At 35.7% G+C, this 22,170-nt stretch overlaps 1 protein-coding gene across 3 annotated transcripts in view; it reads left to right on the top strand.

Moving 5' to 3' along the window:
• Rxfp1 (relaxin family peptide receptor 1) overlaps positions 1-22,170 on the top strand; it is a 62,315-nt gene that overhangs the window by 26,258 nt on the left and 13,887 nt on the right. For 2 of the 3 annotated variants that reach the window (XM_071614854.1, XM_027926665.2), the window contains 4 exons: positions 1,243-1,314; positions 10,642-10,713; positions 15,027-15,098; positions 19,343-19,414. In XM_071614854.1, the coding sequence (XP_071470955.1) occupies positions 1,243-1,314; positions 10,642-10,713; positions 15,027-15,098; positions 19,343-19,414 (288 nt within the window). The remainder of the gene's footprint in view (positions 1-1,242; positions 1,315-10,641; positions 10,714-15,026; positions 15,099-19,342; positions 19,415-22,170) is intronic. The other variant, XM_034636595.2, reaches the window with a different exon arrangement.

Below are 22,170 nucleotides of genomic sequence, written 5' to 3'. Positions count from 1 at the left end.
TGTTAACAGCAGCACAATTCACAATAGCTAAACTGTGGAACCAATCTAGATGCCCTTCAATAGATGAATGGATAAAAAAAAATGTACCATATATACACAATGGAATATTACTAGCAATAAAAGAGAATAAAATCATAGCATTTGCAGGTAAATGAATGGAGTTAGAGAAAATAATGCTAAGTGAAGTTAGCCAATCCAAAAAAATAATAATAATAATGCCAAGTGTTTTCTCTGATCTAAGGAGGCTGATTTATAGTGGGGTAAGAAGTGGGAGCATGGGAGGAATAGATGAACTCTAGATAGGGGAGAGGAGTTGGAGGGGAAGGGAGGGGGCATAGGGTTATAAATGATGGTGGAATGTGATGGACATTATTATCCAAAGTACATGTATAAAGACATGAATTGGTGTGAATATACTTTCTATACAACCAGAGATATGAAAAAAAAAGAATTTAATAATAAAGTAATCCAGACTGGGGGGAAAAAAAGAATTGTAATACATACCACTGTCATATATAAATTAAAAAATTAATAAAAAATAATGCTTTAAACATAATAACATTAAACTTGGAATTATTAAAACCCCAAAAAGGCTTTTCCAACTAAAAACTATCTCTTATTCTTATTCTCTAAGGCTATTTACAATTGTAACAATTTTTGTCTTCTAAGCTGGGCACAGTAATGCATGCCTGTAATCCTGGATGCTCAGGAGGCTGAGACAGGAGGATCACGAGTTCAAAGTCAGCCTCAGCAAAAGCGAGGCACTAAGCAACTCAGTGAGACCCTATCTCTAAATAAAATACAAAATAGGGCTGGGGATATGGCTCAATAGCCAAGTGCCCTTGAGTTCAATCCCCTGTACCCCCCGGAAAAAAAAAAGAAACTTTTTTCTTCTAGAATGTCAGTCTGTCAAAACTGAATATAGTCTATCACATTTTGTTGAACTATTCTTAAGCATATCATTACCACCACACATTGATCTTAGTAAAGAAAAGCAAATTCACTTAAAATCATCTTTTTTCAGTTACTAACTTTGTTGCTTCCTCCATATGATAACTGCTATTTGTAGAAATTTTATTAGTATCAAGCATTTAAATATAACAAGACTCACAGAGTAAATAGAGAAGACAACTAACTTCGCAGATTTGCATGGTTTTATAAGAATAATGATAATACCATGTGTACCTTAAGAAAAGAACCAGAAAAAAAAATGTGACATCTTTGGTTTCTTTTCTTTTTCAGGGTGCTGATGAATAATGTCCTGACACATTTGCCAGATAAACTTTGTCAGCACATGCCAAAGCTACATTGGCTGTAAGTGATGGTATCTCATTTGAAAGAAGTCTACTAAAATCTCTATGTTGCCTAATTCATCTTGTATATTCATCTTGTATTGCTATTATCACATCACATTTTTTCAAATTACTTTGGCCTATTTTTGTATTTTATGTCCCCATTATCTAACTTCTCTAAACTCTCACCAAAATGAAATATCTCAAAACAAAAACAACTTTAGAACCAGGAAACAGAAAGGCAGAAGGGATGTTATGGGATCTACATAATATTTCTCCCTTCCCCCACCAATCTTACCTATTAAGTTGTTACAAAAAGATTTGATCATTTTAGTTCCATTCATTTAGGAATTTAATCTGAATAATGAGAATATGATATGTAGTACTTATCTTTCAAGGCTAATTAGAATAGGTTCCATGGAACTTTTTTTGGTGCTTGATTTTTTTATTCTAATTTGTTATATATGACAGCAGAGTGTATTATAATCCATATTACACATATAGAGCACAATTTTCATATCTCTGGTTGTACACAAAGTATAGTCACACCATTCGTGTCTTCATACATGTACTTAGAGTAATGATGTCCATCGCATTCCATGGGATTTTTATACAATAGCTTTGCTTTTAATAATAAGTGTCATTCTGCTATCCAGAATTTAATTTTATTATCCAGTAAATTTGTCTACTTAAAACACAGGTTTAAAAAAATAAATACCCCCCTCTTCTCTCTCTCTCTCTCTCTCTCTCTCTCTCTCTCTCTCTTTCTTTCTCCCTCCTCCCCTCCCTCACTCTCTTTCTCTTCTCTCCCTCTGTCTCATCTCTCTCTCTCTAAAAATATAAAATTTTAAAAATAACCAAAATAACTATTTAAAAGGCTAATCAACAAACTAATTTACATATATAAAAACTCCTTCTGCCTCTTGTTTTATAAGAAATTCCCAGAAGTTGGTTGTTTGATCTCTATCTTCACAGCAGTTTAGAAGTACCCAATAAAAGGAAGGGTAAAAGTTAGAGTTGGAAACATTGATTGTAGTGAGAAGTATCAACTCTCAAGTTGATAATAGAACACAAGTGAGACATGCATGAAAAGCAAAGATATTTTTTTCAAAATATACTAACTTGGAACCACTTTAGGAAAAAAGAAACTTCACAAAAATAATTACTGGCCAATCATCAGAGGCCTATCTACAATGGGTTGTGAGAGGTGATTTTAACATGAATGATTTTTCCCTTTACTGAGAGTAATATATGGCAGTAATAGTGTACTTAAAAACATTTCCATAAAATGCAATAGTGAGACTATATTCAGTTTGGATGGGCTGACAGTGTAGATAACAAAATGTTTTATAAAATTGTTAGAATTAGGGGCTGGGATTGTGGCTCATTGGTAGAGCACTCTTCTTGCATATGTGAGGCCCTGGGTTCAATCCTCAGCACCACATAAATAAAGGTATTGTGTCCACTACAATCTTAAAAAAATTGTTAGAACTATAAATAGCCTTAGAAATTTGATTAAGAGATGATTTTAGTAAAAAAGTCTTTTTGGAGTTTTAAGTCCAGGAGGTACCTTGGTATGACAGTTAACGTTGATGACAAGCTAGTCATAAAAGGGCAGGCAAATTTATTCAGTATTCTTCATTGTAATTGAATTTTGTTTCAGAGAAGTACATTAACAGCTATTACATGCCTAGCAATCCCAACCTAATAATGAAGCACAATTGATCAGCATTCACATAAGTAAATTAGCAATTAAAAATTTGTGCATTGTGGGAATGGGGGTGTGGATCAGTGGTAAACCACTTGAATAGCATGGGCAAGGCCCTGGGTTCTGTCCCCATCATTAAGAAAAAAACTTGTGCATTAAGATCAGAAACAAATATGAGAGTTATGATATGCCTATCACAATAAATCTTTCTTTTGCCTTTAAAAAAGGCAGCAAATATATATATCATGTATCCGATAATCAAAATGATTAAAATTTATTACTAAAAGGATGGACTTTACAATTTTTTGTTATTATCTATAAATTTGAGCTATCAAAAGTAACTGATAGTAAATATTAGCCCAATTTTAATGTTATTAATAGTTTTTTGCTTCATAAGTATTTATCTACTTCAAAACCATTTACAATATCATTATTTTGTATATGAGTTTCCATTTTGCAAAGTGCAACTAAAAAACCAATTTGTTGGCCAAAAATAAATTTTTAACTCAGATTTCAGGAAAAAAATACATTAAAATAAAAAGATAGAGAACAGTTCAGGAAATTATGCTTCATAATACTTGACAGATAATAGATTAAAATCTTTAATATAGTTCTTTCAAAGCAATGAGATGTAAAAAACCACAATAAAGTTTGGAAAATTCAAAAAGAAAAACATAAAATTAATAAAAAACAGATGAACGTAAGGCAATAGCCAATGTACTCTCCCAAAGGTCAAGATAGTGAAGTAAACTTTTATCCTGAGATGAAACTAAGTCATTTATCCATTGGAAAACTAAGCCAATATGAAGAATTTGAAAATGCAGATGAGGAAGGCAGTAGAAAACAGATAAGCATGGAAAAATAAAACGTGATACACACACATACACAGCATGATAATTAATAAAATAGCACTACTTCAGTCAACATGGCTCAATTTCAAGAATATAATATGGTTCATATAGAGAAATTCACAGACTAGTACATATACTATATTGCAATTCCATTACAGCAATATTGTGCTTAGGATTTAGAAAACTACAAGACAATATTGTTCTCTCTCTCCCAATAAGAAAGAGCTTTATAATCTACAAAATCCTAATTTTCAAGAGCCCATCAGAGAGCTATAAGACAACCAAGTAACTGGAATTCTAAGGAGTTACAAAGAGAGCTGGGACATATATTGTATTTCACCTTTGGCAGAGTGTAGGGATAAACGTTGGCTATCAGGAGAGCAGGTACAAAGAAAACTGCTAAAATTTTAATAAATATATACAGTTAAGCATGGGCTAGTGTAACACTTTAGAATAACTGAGAACAGTGCATTCAGGGGAGTCCACTATCCATAAAGGTTGCTTTTGACTGGCCTCCACCAGCTCACACGAAAAACTAGACAGCTCTCCTTGATAGCACACAGATATAAAATCTGTCCACCTCCCAAGAGATATAACCTTATTTTCCCCTCACCCCACCCAATTCTCTCAATTAAAAAACATTTCTTAAGAAACAAAAGTATTGGAAGAGGAATAGGAAACCCTCCTGCACCCAGGGATTATGCAAAGATCCACTGCTACAAAAGGAGAGGGAGAGACTAGAACACTCTGTGCTCTGGTAGTGGCAGAAAACCTCTGTATCCCAGGATCCTGAACCGACACAGAGCTTCTACGTAAGGGCAGGAAATCATCTGTGTTAGTCAACCTCCTGTCATTGTGACAAAATACCTGAGAGAATCAACTTACAAAGAGGAAAGGTTTATTTGGTTCATGGTTTCAGAGATTTCAGTCTATGGTCAGTTGGTTCCATGGCTTTTGGGCCTGCACCAAGGCAGTATGTCATGGCAGGGAATACTTGAAAGAACAACACTACTCAATTTATAGTAGCCAGGAAGCAAAAGAGACAAAGGAAAGAACTGGAATCACAATATTCCCTCCAAGGGTATACCCCCAAAGTCCTAACTTCCACCCCCTAGGACCCACCTCCTAAAGGTTTTACCACCTCCCAATAGCACCATCAGTTGGGTACCAAGCCTTTAACACATGGGCTTTGGGGGGATGCTATCCAAGCCATGGTCTTATAAGACTGGTTTCTGGGGATGGAAGGAAGCAATGCTGAGAAAGTCCTACTTCCTAAAAAAAGGAAAAATGTAAGTCCAATGTAAAATTATAAAGTAATCAATAAACTGAAAACCCAACCTGGCAATAGCTCAGATATTACAGCTTCCAAGTTGGGATATTAAAATACTTATGATTAATAAGATAAGTGGAAAAGTGAACAATATGTATGAACACATGGAAAATGTCATCGAAGAGGCCGAAATTATAAAATTGTGTTGGAAGATGATAACAACAGTCTTAGCAGTAGACTGAATACAGCTGAGAAAAGAATCAATGACCTTGAAAACAGGACAACTGAAAACTTTCAAATCAAAACAAAAATTTTGTTAAAGTCCAAACAGAGAATCCAAAGCTGCAGGAAAATATAGAATGTCTAACAAACGTATAGGTTAAACCACAGAAAAAGAAGAAAGGAAGAACTGGACAGAAGAAATGGCTACAGAAATAATGGCCCATGATTTTCCAAACTTAAATTAATAAAATAATCCAGGAATGTAGGAACCTTAGAAAATTTCAAGCAGAGTAGGAAAAACACTAGACAAGCCATCACCAAACTGCTAAAAACCTAAATAAAGAAAAAATTCATATGGCAACCAGAAAATAAAATAGAAATATTACATACTGCAAAATAGAGATAGAAATGCAATAGTGATTTTTTTAAAAAGTTAGAGGGTCTATGTTAATATAGGAAAAATAGATTTCAAAACATTAAGGCTAAAAAGGGATACCTTATAAGGATAAAAGAATTGTTTAAGAAGATATACTAATCCTAGATGAGTAAGAAATTTTAAAAAGCAAAACACAAAATGAAAAGCACAGAACCATAAGAAAAATAGCTAGGAATCAGGAGCTATCATTTGAAAATAAGATGGATGGATGATAGACAGAAAGAATATTTGATATTCTGAAGGTGAACTCCAAAAAAGAAAAGCATATACTTGACCAAAATCATATGACAGGAGAGAGGTAGAGGAGCAAAAACGTATACAATATATACTAATTTTATCATCTGATAATAGGAAATTAAATAGTATTGTCAAAAGAAAGAGAAGATACAGTGCATTGGGTAGAGTTATTATGAAGGCAACCAACAGAATTATCAAATCTGGCTAAATTTATCAGAAGAAATACAATTTTTAAAAAAATATTTAATGAAAGTTTTTAACCTATGAAACCATATAATAACAGTATCTTAAAATAACAAACTAAGGCCAATTATATTAGTCATGTAAACAAACCTATTAAAAAGAAAGAAAACTAGGCAAAGACTCAAATAGATGTTTCTCAAGACAGAAAAAGGTACCAGGAATGGTGATGCACACCTGTAATCTCAGCCACTCAGGAGGCAGAGGCAGGAGAGTTCTATCTGAACCCTTAACAAGTTCAAGGCCAGCCTCAGCAATTTAGCAAGACCCTCAGCAACTTTAGTGAGACCGTGTCTCAAAATAAAACATAAAAAAAGAGCTGGCGATGTGGCTCACTGGTTAAGCACCCCCGGGTTCATTCCCTGGTACCAAAAAAAGGCTTCCAGATATATGAAAAAAAATGTTTGACATCACCAGTTATCAGAAAATGCAAATTAAAACTACGATGAAATATTACCTCATACCTCTTAGGAAGACTGATCAAATGACAATTAGTGTTAGCAAGGATGTGGAGAAAAGGGGACACTTACACATTATTATTGGGAATGGAAATTAGTGCAGCCATTGTGGAAAACAGGATAGAGGTTGCTCAAAAAAACTAAAATAGAAACTCCCTGTGTTCAGTTAGCTTTCTGTCATGGTATCAAAATTAATTTTGCTAAATAATAATAATAAATTAACTTATGAAGAGAAAAGATTGTTTGGGCTCACAGTTTTAGAGTTTCCAGTCCATGATCAATTGTCCCATTATTGGCTCTATGATGGCACATCATGGTGAGAGTGCATGCAGAGCAAAACCACTTACATCACATGCTAGGGAGAGACAGAGAGAAAGAAGGAACTGACAGGTAGGGGGATGTTGGGGTTGTAGCTCAGTGGTAAAGCGCTTGCCTAGCATGTATGAAACACTAGGTTCAGTTCTCAGCACCACATAAAAATGAATTTTAAAAAATGGTATTGTGTCCATCAACAACTAAAAAAAATTAAAGAAAAAGAAGGACTTGGAATCCTGCAATCCCTTTCAAGGTCACATCCCCAAGGCTAAGGAGTTCCCTACTAGGACTTATCCCCTGGAGGTTCCACCACCTCACAATAACACCACCTTAGGAATCAAACCTTTAACACATAGCCTTTGAAGACATTTAAGAACTAAATTATAGTCACACATATATACTATAGCCACAATTTCCAGTTGCTTCCCTGAATCAACACATAGCTATGTGTCTAAGCTGTAAGGAGACAGGAGAAGTGGAAGGTGGGATTCCTGAAATGTTCATTAAAGAAAAAGACAAAGGCGATTTCTTTTCCTTTCTCATCCAGGAAAAAAAAAAAAAAGAAGAATATATTGGCTCAAACTTTAGCAAGGGCCCCCACACAAGGACATATGAACAGTGAATATGGAAGATTTTGGGTCTCTAACAACTTTGTAAAACTGTCATACCAGCCCTGTTTTGTTTGTTTGTTTGTTTGTTTTGTTTTTTCTTGAAAGCAAAAATCAAACAAAACCCTGTGTACTTTCTCTACTATGGTTGGGTCTCTATTATATCCTAATAGATATAAACTTGAAAGCAAAAAGTATCCAAAGAACACAAAACTGATTATATATTTTAGGAGATAGACATACACAAACCAGGCTCAACATAACAGATGGAGGGTTGGCCTAGAGCACGAGGAGGGCCATCCTTCCACTGAGACTAAAAGGAGACCAGATAGAGATCAGGTAAATTTGTAGATGGATGGAAAAATCAAAATCCTTCCCTCTTATGAAACAGGAACCAGATAGAGGGTAAGAAGATTTTCATGTTTTGAAATGTCATTAAGGGGTAAACTAGGAAGTTGAAGAGAAACAGGCAAGATTTTTGATGATTTTATAGCTAGAGATGTAGCTCAGTGGTAGAATGCTTGTCTAGCATGTGTGAGTCCCTCTGTTCAATCCCCAATACTGGGGGAGGGGGACGGACTTTGATGTTTTAGGTTTTTGTTATTGTTGTTCTAACCAAATAATGAATTTTTCATTTTGATACAGCTCTACAAAGTAAAAAGAGAAAAATAAAATTGTCAGGTTCAGAGGCTTATTAATTAGGAAAGGTGGTCTAGACATTCTGTGGGAAAATTACCTCTTGTCCTTTAGAACTTGAAGCAAGGAGCAAGAAGCAGATTTTTGTTTTGTTTTGTTCTTTGGTTGATGCTGTTGTTACCTTGGTTAATATATATTCACAAACCAGATTCCCTTATTTTAGGAACAAAGCCGAAGCAAATTTATAACTCAAGGTTAAAATAAACTCAAAATTAAATTAAACAAAGAATTTAATCAAAACTGCCAATTTTGGGGCTGGGATGGTGGCTCAGTGGTAGAGCGCCTGCCTAGCAGATGTGAGGCACTGGGTTTGATTCTCAGCATGGCATATAAATAAATAAAACAAAGGTCCATTGATAACCAAAAAAAAATTTTTTTAAACTTCCTAATTAGTGCTTCAGTGTGTGCCTCTTATTGAATTTTACAAAGTAGTAAATTAGTACTAATAAATATTTTTGCCTAAGGGTTTAAAAAGCAGTTACGTGGGCTAGGGTTATAATTTAGTGGGTTGGATCCTCAGCACTATATAAAAATAAATAAATAAAATAAAGGTATTGTGTCCATCTACAACTAAAAATATACATTAAAAAATATGTAACTAATTAGAACAAAATTTTTAAAGTAATTTAAAAAATATCTATCCCCCCTGCAAAAAAAATCAGTTACCTATGTAGTTCAACTCTATGCTTTGTGAAGTTTGAAGGAGCATCGCCACCTGGTGGGAGATTCATGGTAACAGCAATAAAATAAAAGGAAACAATAGCCTCTGTCATTGACCATGGACATTGAGAAGCCAAAAGCCTGGGCCAAACCCAAGACCAAGAAAGTAACACCATAAGCACTTACCTTCCACTTTAATGGAATAACAAAACTTTTTCTTTATAGGTGTTATCTAGAATAAAGATTTCTGATTCTAATACAATATTCCTTGCAGTACAGAAATCTTATCTACAAAATTATCAAGATATGATATATTGCCTTTGCTAGATGCCAGAGAGAGGGAGCTTATTTATTCTCTGAATGCCATAACTTGCTTCAGAGGTTGAGCTTCTGTTTGAAATGACTTGTATCTTCAGCCAGGAAATTTAATTTTGTGTTCTGATGCAACAGAGAAAAACTATAATCTCTTTCATAGCCTGACTTCAAATATATCTCTTACCTTATCCTTTGCTGTAATACATACTCCCTTTTCTTCAGTTGGTATGGTTTCAAGATCACTTAATCCCAGTTTTACAAATCTTCCTGATATATTTTGCTTTGTCATGTCTATTTTTAATGCAGGGCCCAAAATAAAACTGAGCATTCCCACCACAGACTCACTGACAGAATACAGGCATATCTATTAATGCTACCCATATTTTCCTTAGAGATTTTAGTAATTATATCACACCTCCACCCCTATATTTCAGTCACAATAATTTGTGAATAGCTTGGCAACCAGTAAATTAAGTGTTGGGACACACTAAGTAGACTTAAGGGCCAGGATTTAACTTGGAAATGCAGTGTATCCCTAAACCTCAGCTGTCGTCCTCTGCTCAACAAACTTCTAACATATATCTGCTTGTAAATGAAAGGGTAGGGAATATAGTTCAATGGTAGAGCACTTTCCTGGCATACAAGAGGTCCTAAGTTTGATCATTAGCACCATAACAAATAAATAAACTTTTTGATAAGATTTTGTTGTTCAGATAGGATTCCTTGTGGTGATAAGGTGTGCTCTTTGTGACAATATTAAAAAAGAAAGAAAAAGAGTATAATCCCAGGGGCAAAAAAGTTACTGAAGATATTTTTCTGGGGTATTTTTAGTATTTTGACTAACGAGGCAGGTGCCTAAAATTATCTTGATAGTAGCAGCTTTGCAGCAATAATAGAATCTCACACAGCCTATAGCAAAATGATATCATATCACTTAGGGAAATGCCACTTGGTAATTCTGAATAAATGTTTAATGTGTTCACTATTAAATATCTGTTAATAAATTAGGTATTTATCATAACAAAAGTTTTCACTTTGATTTCTCATTCTCTTTAATTTCTCAGAATAACATGTCTCCATGAACATAAGATACAGGAGTGACTCAAAACATTTTTACTATTAATAAAGTAAAAACAGTAACAGTACTAATATATGCCTACATGCATGCATAAAATAATTTATGGTATTATGTAAGTGGCTACAAGTGAAGGTATAAAGTAAACGGAATGTAAAAGAACAATATATTTTATTAGAACACAAATAATTCTTAATCAATTTATTTCTGTCTGCAATTAAAATTTAGCTTGATCATGTTTTATGTTTTATATTCCAGGGACTTTGAAGGCAACCATATCCATAATTTAAGAAATTTGACGTTTAGTTCCTGCAGTAATTTAACTGTTTTGTAAGTAATATTTTTGTGCTTTTGAAGTGGTATTGTATCTCCTTACAAACCAAATGAAGCCCTTAAATGGACAAAAGCCAGCCTCAACACGTGTAGGGTAAGAAATGTATGATTTCTGTCCACCACAACAGCCTCTACCAATGCTCCTATAACAAAATACAAGTTAACAGGAGAAAAGTAGAACAGACCTTATTTAATCAAAATTTAGCATGGCCCAGGAGCCTTAGGAAGACCCAAAGATCCGTGGGGAAACTGACCTTTTTAATGCTTAGGTTCAGTGAAAACCAGATGGCAGTATAGAAATGTGATTGGATGAAAGGGTGTGACCTACTAGTAAGAGACTCAGAGAGGAAACCCAGACAGGCCTGTCCAGATTCTTCTTTGCTTCTGTGTATGGCATTCCTTCCTCTCAGGTGTGGGGCAGTACCCTTCCTGGAATGAGGATCTTATGACCTTCCAACAGACAAGGCAGGTCAGAGAATGTCCTTAAGGCCAGCTCCTACACAGAAAGGTGGCAGAAGACCAGAGTAGTATTTCTAGGTTTTATGGCTGAATTTGGGGAGACGGACTCTAAATTCTATGGCCCACCTTGGAGAAAAAAAGGGAGCAACAGAAGGGCAGAAGAATGGCAGTAAGATCTTGCTTCCGAGATCCTTCTAACGTCCTTCAGTTCAAGTACACAGCACACCAAAGTGCCATACTTTGGGGTATCATTTTTCTGAGCCCCAACACATGCATTGTGATTATGGCAAGCATTTACCATGGAATTCACATTTGTTGAAACTGAAGGACTCCAAGTTCAAATCAAGGGTAACCACAGATTTAACCATACATGAAGCATCACAATGCCACTGTATTATCTGAAACCCCTGAGGATGTCTTTATGAACACAAGGATAAAGCTTTTTTTAATATTTTTTAGTTGTTGATGTACCTTTATTTTTTATTTATTCATATGTGGTGCTAAGGATAGAACTCAGTGTCTCATGCATGCTAGGAAAGTGCTCTGCCACTGAGCCACAACCCCAGGCTCAGGATAAAGCTTTGAATATTGCTGAGTATAATTTCTTCTTCCTCCTCCTGCCTATTTTAAGTTCACATGACCTTTCCTTCCTGTGAAAGTAAAGGACAGGGGGACTTCCTTCAATATAAATATCCAACTTCCAGGCTGGGGGTGTAACTCAGTGGTAGGGCATTTGCCTAGCATGCATGAGGCCCTGGGTTTGGTACCCAGTGGTGCACATATATACATACACAAAAATAAAATCCAATTCCTTCATTCACAGTTTACTTTGCCTAAATATTTTTCAAACTCTTGGTTGCAACTCATGAGTAGGTAATGAAATCAGTATAGCTCAATCAATTTAGAATGTCCTGATCAGCATTTATAAATAAAATAGAATTTAATAGATTATATCATAATACAATGCAGATAATGTAGCATGAAATGAGACTTAGGTTATGGGTGTGTGCACATATTTTATGTCCCAATATAAAATGCATTTTTACTAGGAGTAAACATATTTCACTAGGGGTTACCATGGGGAAACTCTTAAAACCATCATCCTAGAGGACCCTGTATATAAGCTATACCATAGCTACCACTAGTGTAACAATGTGTTTTATCCAATTATACACCCTTCCATCCATATGTTCAAAGTCACTGAAATTTTTGAATTCTTCCACTGAGTTAATCTTCAAATTCAGGATGCTTCATATCCAACTATGCAAGACATTCATACTAATTACCCAAAAGGAAACCAATGAGCAGCTAAAGAACACAGAACAAATAGATATCTGAAATGCTAAGAACATCTTTTCTGTTCTGTATGCATTTTTTTTTTTTTTAGTGAAACTTCTGTATGAAGAAATAATCTGTGGGTTTCTTCTTGGCAAGTGTTTGTGCTTTTTTGGTCCAGGATCATTAGGAGACTGTGGTAATGGTTTGGAATACCAGGAGGAGTTAAATATTTATAGATGAGACAAGGTCAAATTTAAGACATGTCACACAGTGTTTAAAGAATTGAAACCCCTTAAAGATTTCCCATGAGTAGTCCTTTATGCTAGCTGGTAACACATGAGATCCGTGCAAAATGAATTGTCAGGAGGCTAGGGGTGTGGCTCAGTGGTAAAGAGTGTGCTTAGCATGAACAATACCCTGGCTTCCATCCTCAGCACCAAAAAAGACGGAAGGAAGGAAGGAAGGAAGGAAGGAAGGAAGGAAGGAAGGAAGGAAGGAAGGAAGGAAGGAAGGAAGGAAGGAAGGAAGGAGAAACTGTCAAGAGTTACAGTCTTATTCATCATTCAGCATGCCAAACTTGAGACTCTTCTGATATCATCTAACTTAGATCACTTTCCCTTACTTACTCAGCTCCACCCTAAATCCCATCAACTTTCAAATGAGCAAGCCTACTTAGAGTATTATGTTAGACACACTTTTCAGATTATACTTCTAATTAAAAATTACAAGTATAGGGCTGGGGTTGTAGCTCAGTGGAAGAGTGCTCGCCTTGCATGTGGAAGGCACTGGGTTCCATCTTTAGCTCCACATTAAAAAAATAAATAAAAGGTATTGTGTCCATCTACAAGTAAGAAAAATTTTTTATTTTTAAAAAAAAATTAGAAGTATATTTTATTATCCTTATTAAAAGATTTGGATCTACATACGGTGGGGTCGGGCTCCAAATTCCTCAATAGGACACCCATAGCACAAAAGTTAATAACTAGAATCAACAAATGGGACTTACTCAAACTAAAAAGGTTTTTTCTCAGCAAAAGAAACAATAAGAGAGGTAAATAGGAAGCCTACATCCTGGGAACAAATCTTTACTCCTCACACTTCAGATAGAGCCCTAATATCCAGAGTATACAAAGAACTCAAAAAATTAGACAATAAGAGAACAAACAACCCAATCAACAAATGGGCCAAGGACCTGAACAGACACTTCTCAGAGGAGGACATAAAATCAATCAACAAGTACATGAAAAAATGCTCACCATCTCTAGCAGTCAGAGAAATGCAAATCAAAACCACCCTAAGATACCATCTCACTCCAGTAAGATTGGCAGCCATTATGAAGTCAAACAACAACAAGTGCTGGCGAGGATGTGGGGAAAAGGGTACACTTGTACATTGCTGGTGGGACTGCAAATTGGTGCAGCCAATTTGGAAAGCAGTATGGAGATTTCTTGGAAAGCTGGGAATGGAGCCACCATTTGACCCAGCTATTCCCCTTCTCGGTCTATTCCCTAAAAACCTAAATAGAGCATGCTACAGGGACACTGCTACATCGATGTTCATAGCAGCACAATTCACAATAGCAAGACTGTGGAACCAACCTAGATGCCCTTCAATAGACGAATGGATAAAAAAAAAAAAAAATGTGGCATTTATACACAATGGAGTATTACTCTGCATTAAAAAATGACAAAATCATAGAATTTGCAGGGAAATGGATGGCATTAGAGCAGATTATGCTAAGTGAAGCTAGCCAATCCCTAAAAAACAAATGCCAAATGTCTTCTTTGATATAAGGAGAGTAACTAAGAACAGAGTAGGGACGAAGAGCAGGAGAAGAAGATTAACATTAAACAGGGATGAGAGGTGGGAGGGAAAGGGAGAGAGAAGGGAAATTGCATGGAAATGGAAGGAGACCCTCAGGGTTATACAAAATTACATACAAGAGGAAGTGAGGGGAAAGGGAAAAATAATACAGGGGGGAGAAATGAATGACAGTAGAGGGGGTAGAGAGAGAAGAGGGGAGGGGAGGGGAGGGGGGATAGTAGAGGATACGAAAGGCAGCAGAACACAACAGACACTAGTATGGCAATATGTAAATCAATGGATGTGTAACTGATGTGATTCTGCAATCTGTATATGGGGTAAAAATGGGAGTTCATAACCCACTTGAATCAAAGTGTGAAATATGATATATCAAGAAATTTGTAATGTTTTGAACAACCAACAATAAAAAATTTAAAATAAAATAAAATAAAAATAAAAGATTTGGGATGGTAGGCTTGGGAATGTAGCCCAGTGGTAGAGCACATGCCCAACATGCAACAGGCCCTCTGTTCAGTCCCCAGCACAGAAAGGACGAATGAAAAGAGAAGTAGGGAGAGATGGAGGGATAATTTGGGAACTTTGATATCAAAATTGAATTAGATAGTTAATCATACTACTTCAAAATCTCTCGATGTGAAACATGCACTGTATATTCATTACCTTTATTTTTGCATACTGATAATGTCTTTAGTAATTTAAGCAATAAGTACCTCAGGATGTAAAAATGTATTTTTCTTTTTTTATTTCAGGGTAATGAGGAAAAACAAAATTAATCACTTAAGTGAAAATAGTTTTGCACATCTCCAGAAACTAGATGAATTGTAAGTTTGACTAAAAGAATTGTTAAGAATTTTTTACCATTATTTTATTTCATATTTGTTATATGTACCCTGGGTCACAAAGGAATTCAGATGGCTTGCAAAAATAAACATGAGATAAATATTTGAGAAAAGTGGGATAAAGGAAACACAGCTATAGAGAAAGTATAAGGCCAGGGAAAAATGAATAAATAAATATATTCTATACCACTGTGTTCCAATGTTTCAAAGGGGACACAATTTTGTATTTAAGTTTCCTAGAGGGTTAGTATTCAGGGATCATAAGATTGAAAGACACCAGCTGGGCATGGTGGTACATACCTGTTATTATTGTGGCTAGGAAGCTGAGAGAGGAGAATCACAAATTTGAGGCCAGCCTCAGCAACTCAGTGATGCCCTAAGCAACTTAAGCGAGACCTTCAAAAAAAGGGGGCTGGGAAGTGACTCAGTGGTAAAGCACCCCTTGGTTCAATCTCCAGTACAAAAAAAAAAAAAAAAAGATTAAAAGTCCTCAATTTGCTGATTCTGAAACTAAAGGATAACCTTGGATTCATAAGGAAACTAGATACTGCCAGGAATAACATCCCTATCTATAATAACAGAAGAAAGAGATAATTTTAAAAGTATTTTTATAATGTTTGTGCTCGAATACCAATAACTAAAGGTGAAGCAAAGCCTTATTGGCCCAACCACAGAGTAGTTGGTTGTCAAGATAAAATAGATATGGAACAATGAATGAAGTGCACACCCTTTAAAAAAATGTTTAATTTTTTAATATCAATTTTCTGGAGGAAAAAAATCCAAATTTTGGACAAATCTATATGTTTTGACAATTATCTGGGCAGAATACTGGTTTATTAAAGTTTTTCCATGAAACAAAGAACATAACTAGAATGTTATGAAATGACACCCGAATACCTTAGCTAAGCACTGAAACAGGTAGAGAGAATTCCTGTTCCTGAGCAGGAGCATTCGTTAGAAAACAATCTTGCATTCTGCTTCAAAACACTTTCAAACAAGCCATTGAAAACCGAACATTTTTAGTAGGGACATGATGGTGCATACTGTCGACCCAGTGACTCTGGAGGCAGGAAGATCACAAGTTCGAAGCCAGCCTCAGCAACTTAGCAAGACACTGTCTCAAAATAAAAACATAAAAAGAAATGGGAATATGGCTCAGTAGTAAAGCACTCCTGGGTTTAACACCCAGTATGAATGAAAGAAAGGAAGGAAGGAGGGGGAAGGAGGAAAGAAAAAATCCAACATTTTTCTGTAATTATTAGCTTGAAAGATTTTTTAGTAGGCAATACCCAATCATTCACAAACATGCAAGAAAATCTCAATAGATAATTAGAACCAAGGCCTGTTGTGAGGACTTCTGGCATATGGCAACTGAACCTTATCATCAGCACACAGGAAATTATTTTCGGTAACAGGGAAAAATCCATCTAGATGATCCAAAGATATTATTTAACTGTTAAAATACAAGCTAGTCAAGGGATCCATATTTCTCCTGTTTTATCCAACTTGAAAGCGCTAGAGGACAATTACTACACAACCTAGTCTTCATGGTGGCAACCAGGTGCAGATTTTATATATCCCTAAAGACCAAGAATATGGAACACAAATAGCTTAGTCCATAACCAGTGCTAATCTAGGTTCAGAGGTAAAAGAAAGAATAACAAAAGCTGCAAAGAGGGTAACAGGCCAATGATTAGTCCTACCTATGGCCTGCCCGATCCCATAGTAGACACTTGCTTGAAAATTCAGATTTATAAGGAGAAAAATGGCAAGGTTTCTAAGAAGTGATAGCTTTCAATGGATCAGTCTAGATCTCAACTTCCCCTTCATAGGAGGGTTGGGCTCTACTGTGTGCTCCTCCAGGCTCTTGTCACATCAATAGTTAGAAGGTAAATATATTGACAACACAGGATTCACTTGTCACAGAGGACTTTAACTTATTCCTGTGACAGAAAATCTTTGCCATGTGCTTACTTTTATTTATGGTTTACAGTTAACTGCTAATGGGCTGGGAGCATAGCTCAGTAGTAGAGCACTAGCCTTGCATGGGTGAGACCTGAGTTCAATCTCCAGCACCCAAAAAAAATAATAATAAATAAATAAAGTCAACAACTACAGTAGATGTTTCCCGAACCCATTCAGAAATAAACCTTGAGTCCAATTAAGTTTATCCCAGCTGTCCTAATCTAAAGCTAAGAAAATTAAGTTTTTACATGTCACTTAGGATTGAGGCCAATACTATCTCATTACATAATTCCCGCTATAAAAACTATATATTAGAATTTGCTCTGATAGCCAAAACCCACACTTCCACCAGAAATTGTTAAACATATTTTTTGAGTTTTAATACCCTAGAGGACTACTTTAAATTTGGCATGTCGCCTTTCTAAGATGATCAATATTTTACTTGGCTTCCTGTTCAAGGAACTTAATCATATCAACTCTTACCTAAATATGAAGCAGACTCAGCCTATTAAGAGTCTTCTCACCAGGATGGAAAAAAAACAGCTAGTCCAAAACTGAGTGAGGCACAGAATAGCCCACACTGAATGGGTATAGTTCGTATCCTCAAGGGGCTCACATCTTTCAGAAGGGAAGCAGACGTGTATACGGAAGCAATGTTCACCTGATGTTCCATGTACCATATGTGTCATGTGTGCTGGGATAGAATATGTAGGAGAATGCATAGGGACAGAAGACCTAACCTCCTGGGCACTGTAAGTTAAAAGGGAATGTCATTTGAATGGAATCTTGAAGGATGATTTGGGATCACCAAAAGGGCAAGGAGGAGAGGCCAGGATAGGCAAAAGACAAGCCACCCAGGCCAAAGTGCAGAGGTCAGAACACTGAATTGCCTTCAGACCATGGTGTAAGTTACAGTGAATAGCAAGTGATAGGAAAGGAGATTGGAAAGACTGACGTCAGAATGACAGATACTGATATACATCTCATGTCACACCAAGCAGTTTTGAATTTATCATCTAGGCAACAAGAAGCTACTGTGAGATTTTATGAAAGGAAAGAAATTTTACAAAGATTCATTTGATCGTCAAAGCAGAACAACTCATCTGCATAGACAATTTGCCCATAAATATGTAAACGACAAAAATAGTCTCCAGGTTTAGTTTGCAGTATGAAAATAGGCATTCACGGCAAAGGCATTGATAGCATTTGTCAGATTATATTATCCACTCACTTTTAGTGTTTAGAACTCTACCTAAAATCATCCTGTCCCCCAAAGTTGAGTAACCTCAATTTTGATTTATAAATCAACCAGGATACGTAACAAGTAAATCTGTTCTCCTATCGATCACCATGGTAACTAATTTGGAGGCAGAGAGGGGAAATGGCTAGGCTTCCTTTTCCGTCTCCCCATCACCTTAGAGAGCTCAAGCTTGCTGAAACTGTCTCTTGTTTCCAAGAATCTGAGTCCTTTATCATGGAATCTGCCCCTGTCAAAGCTTCCGTGAGAGGTTCTGCAGTTAAAACCTTACAACTAAGCTTCAGGGTCATACCCTATTAGGGAGACCTCCTAGACATACATGAGATCACAAAGAATCCTACCCAGGAGAATGTGAGATCCCATGCATTTCACCTGGGAAAGAAACTTGCTTTTGAAATAATAGACTTCCATATGATAATCACAATAAACTCAAGCAGAAGAAAAAAAAAAATAAGACTCCAAACCATATTCTTACTCTAACACAAAAAGAAGGGAAGGGGAGGAATAAAGATTGTGATACATACATACCCTTGTGACTGCATGGCCGACTGGGTGCTGCAGCCCACTGCTGTACCATACCACATATTGCTGACCCAGGAAGAGACCAAACCCAAAACTCAAAGGTAAATTGCTTTTACACTATTGTACAGTGAAAAATCAGAACATTGAAACTATTAAAACCAGATTAAATAATCGTAAGTATTTGTTTCTGATGAAGTGCTGAAATGGGATAAAATATTTGTTAAATATTTTCACATTTTATCCATTTTTTAAAATCACTTTGGCTTCACAGGGTTGGGGGTTGAGCTCAGTGATAAGTCATAGGCTCAGCATGTAAAAGGCCCTAGGCTCAATCCCCAGCACCAAAAATACACTCTTAAACTTTTGTTAATTAACACAACTCACCAACAACATTGTTGAGAAGTTATATGTTGGTTTCATAGCAGACATCAGAACAACAAATAAAGTCTTCAGAAAATAACGTTTGCAATTGTTTCCCTAGGGATTTAGGTTGTAATAAGATTGAAAATCTTCCACCACGCATATTTAAGGATCTGAAGGAGCTGTCACAATTGTAAGACTTCTATTAATTTCCTCACCTCATTGCTTTATTTTATTAATGTTTTTAATTGTAATAAAATAAGCATAAGGTAAAATTAGCCATTGGTAGGTGTACAGTTGAATGGCATCAACTACATTCACATTGGTCTGCAATCATCACCACCAACCTCCTCCAGAATTTTTTTTTTCATCTTGCAAAACTGAAACTCTGTAACCATGAAATACTAAATCCCCATTCACCCTTCCCGGACAGCCCTGGGAAACTACCATTCTACTTTCCATCTCCATGCATTTGACTAGCCTAAGTACCTCATCCAGTTGAAATCACTCAGTAATTGTCATTTTGTAGCTGGCTTGTTTCAATTATCATGATGTCTCCAAATTTCATTCATCTTGTAGCATGTGTCAGAATCTCCTTCCTTTTTAAGGCTGAATAATATTCCATTGTACCTATATACCACACATTGTGTTTATTCATTCATCAATTAATGGAAAAGGATTGCATCTACCTTTTTGCTATGTGCATAATAATGTTATGAACATGGGTGTACAAATACCTGTTTTGAGTTTCTACTTTTAATTCTTTGATCTTCAGTTATAATAAGATTATATCCCATCCCAATAAACCCATCATAAATTGAAAATACCATAAGTAAAAAAATGCACTTAATACACATAAACTACTACACATCATCATTTACCAACATTATACACTGTAGACTATCCTTTTTTTACCCTGTGAATGCATGGGTGCTGCAGCTCACTACAATTATCATACCACATACTGCTGACCCAAGAAGAGACCAAAATCAAAATTTAAAGGTGAATTGCTTTTATACTATATACAGTGAAAAATCACAAGTCAAACCATGTTAAGTCAGAGACCACCTGTATACCCCCAGAAGTAGAATTGCTAGATCATATGGCAATTCCATTTTTATTCTACCTTTGATTCTGTTTTCCATAGGATTTGAGCCATTTGACATTTCCGTAATCAGTGCACAAGGGTTCCAATTTCTCTATGTCCTCCAAACACTTAATAATTTTGGTTTTTTGATAATAGACATCCTAATGGATGTGAAATTGAACCTCCTTGTGGTTTTCATCTGCATTTCTCTAATGATTAGTGATGCTGAGTTTCTTTTCATGTGTTTATTGATCACTTGTATGGTTTTTTGGAGAAAGATGTACTCAAGTCCTTTGCCCATCTTTTAATTGAATTATTTTGTTGTTATTGATTTTTGGAGCTCTTTGCATACATTTTGGATATTAACCCCATTTCAGATATAAAATTTGCAAGCCCTTTGTATTTTAATTCTGTTATATTGTCCTTTGATGCATAAGATTTTCATTTTGATATAATCCAGTTCTTACAATTTTTTTTGTTCCTATGCTTTTGCTGCCATATTAAAAAAATTATTGCCAAATCCAAAATCATGAAACTTTTCCCCCTATTTCCTTCTAGGAGATTTATGGTTTGATGTTGAGGCCTTTGACCAATCTTGAGTTAATTATGTATATGGTATAAGATGAACGTCTAACTGCTTTCTTTTGGTTGTGAATATTCAGTTTTCCCAACACACTTTGTTGAAAAGACTCTCCTTTCCCTATTGAATAGCCCAGGGCACTCTTGTCAAAAATCATTTGACTATTTATGTGTGGGTTTATTCGTGGGCTCTGCATCCTATTCCATTGCTCTGCATGTCTGTCTTTATGCCAGTACCATAGTGTTTGATTACTATCACTTTGTACTGTTTTGATATCAGTTAGTGTGAGATATCTAGCTTTATTATTCTTTTTTTTCAAGATTTTTGGTCATTTGGGCTCCCTTGAATTTCCATATGAACATGGGATGTTTTTCCTTTCATTGGTGTTGACTTAATCCATTTTTTGCTGCTTATAACAAAACACCACAGACTGGGCGATTTATAAACCATAGAAGTTTCTTTGGCTCACAGTTCTGGAAACTGGGAAATACAAAACTGAAGGGCCACATCTAGTGAAGGCCTTCTTGCAGCAACATAACATAGCAGAATGTACCACATGGGAAAAGAGTGGATGGGGGAGTAGCTGAAGATAAATTTATCCTGCAATCAGAAGCCTGCTTCTGCAATAACGGAATGAATCCATGCTTGAGGCAGAGCCCTGGTGACCTTATCACCTCTTAAAGGCCCCATCTCTCAACACTGTTGCAAAGGCAATTAAACTTCAACCTAAGTTTTGGAGGGAACAGTCATAAAAAATGTCATTAATTTCTTTCAGCAATGTTTTGTGGTTTTCAGTATACAACATATCTTTCACCTTCTTAAGTTTCTTTAAGTACTTTACTCATTTGATATTAATGTAAATGAGGTTATTTTCCTAATTTCCTTTTGGGGATTGTTTGCTGGGTAGAGAAACACAACTGATTCTTATGTGTTAATTTTGTGTCCTACAACTTTGCTGGATTTAGTAGTATTAACATTTTTGTTGTTTTTGTTAAGTATTTAGAGTTTTCTACATTCAAGATCACATCATCTGGGCTGGGGTTGTGGCTCAGCGGTAGAGCGCTCACTAGTACCAATGAGGCCCTGGGTTCTATCATCAGCACCACATAAAAATAAATAAATAAATAAATAAATAAATAAAAGATCACATCATCTGTGAACAGAAATAATCCATCTTCTTTTCTAATTTGGATCCTTTTTTTTTTTTTTTCTTTTTTCTGCCTAATTGCTCTGGCTGAGACTTTGAATACGATGTGAGTTAGAAGTAATGAAAAGAAATAAG

Source organism: Marmota flaviventris, chromosome 7, assembly GCF_047511675.1.
Source record: "Marmota flaviventris isolate mMarFla1 chromosome 7, mMarFla1.hap1, whole genome shotgun sequence".
Taxonomy (NCBI): Eukaryota; Metazoa; Chordata; class Mammalia; order Rodentia; family Sciuridae; genus Marmota; species Marmota flaviventris.
Note: the sequence above shows the minus strand (reverse complement) of the source record. Positions and strands in the feature narration are given on the sequence as shown.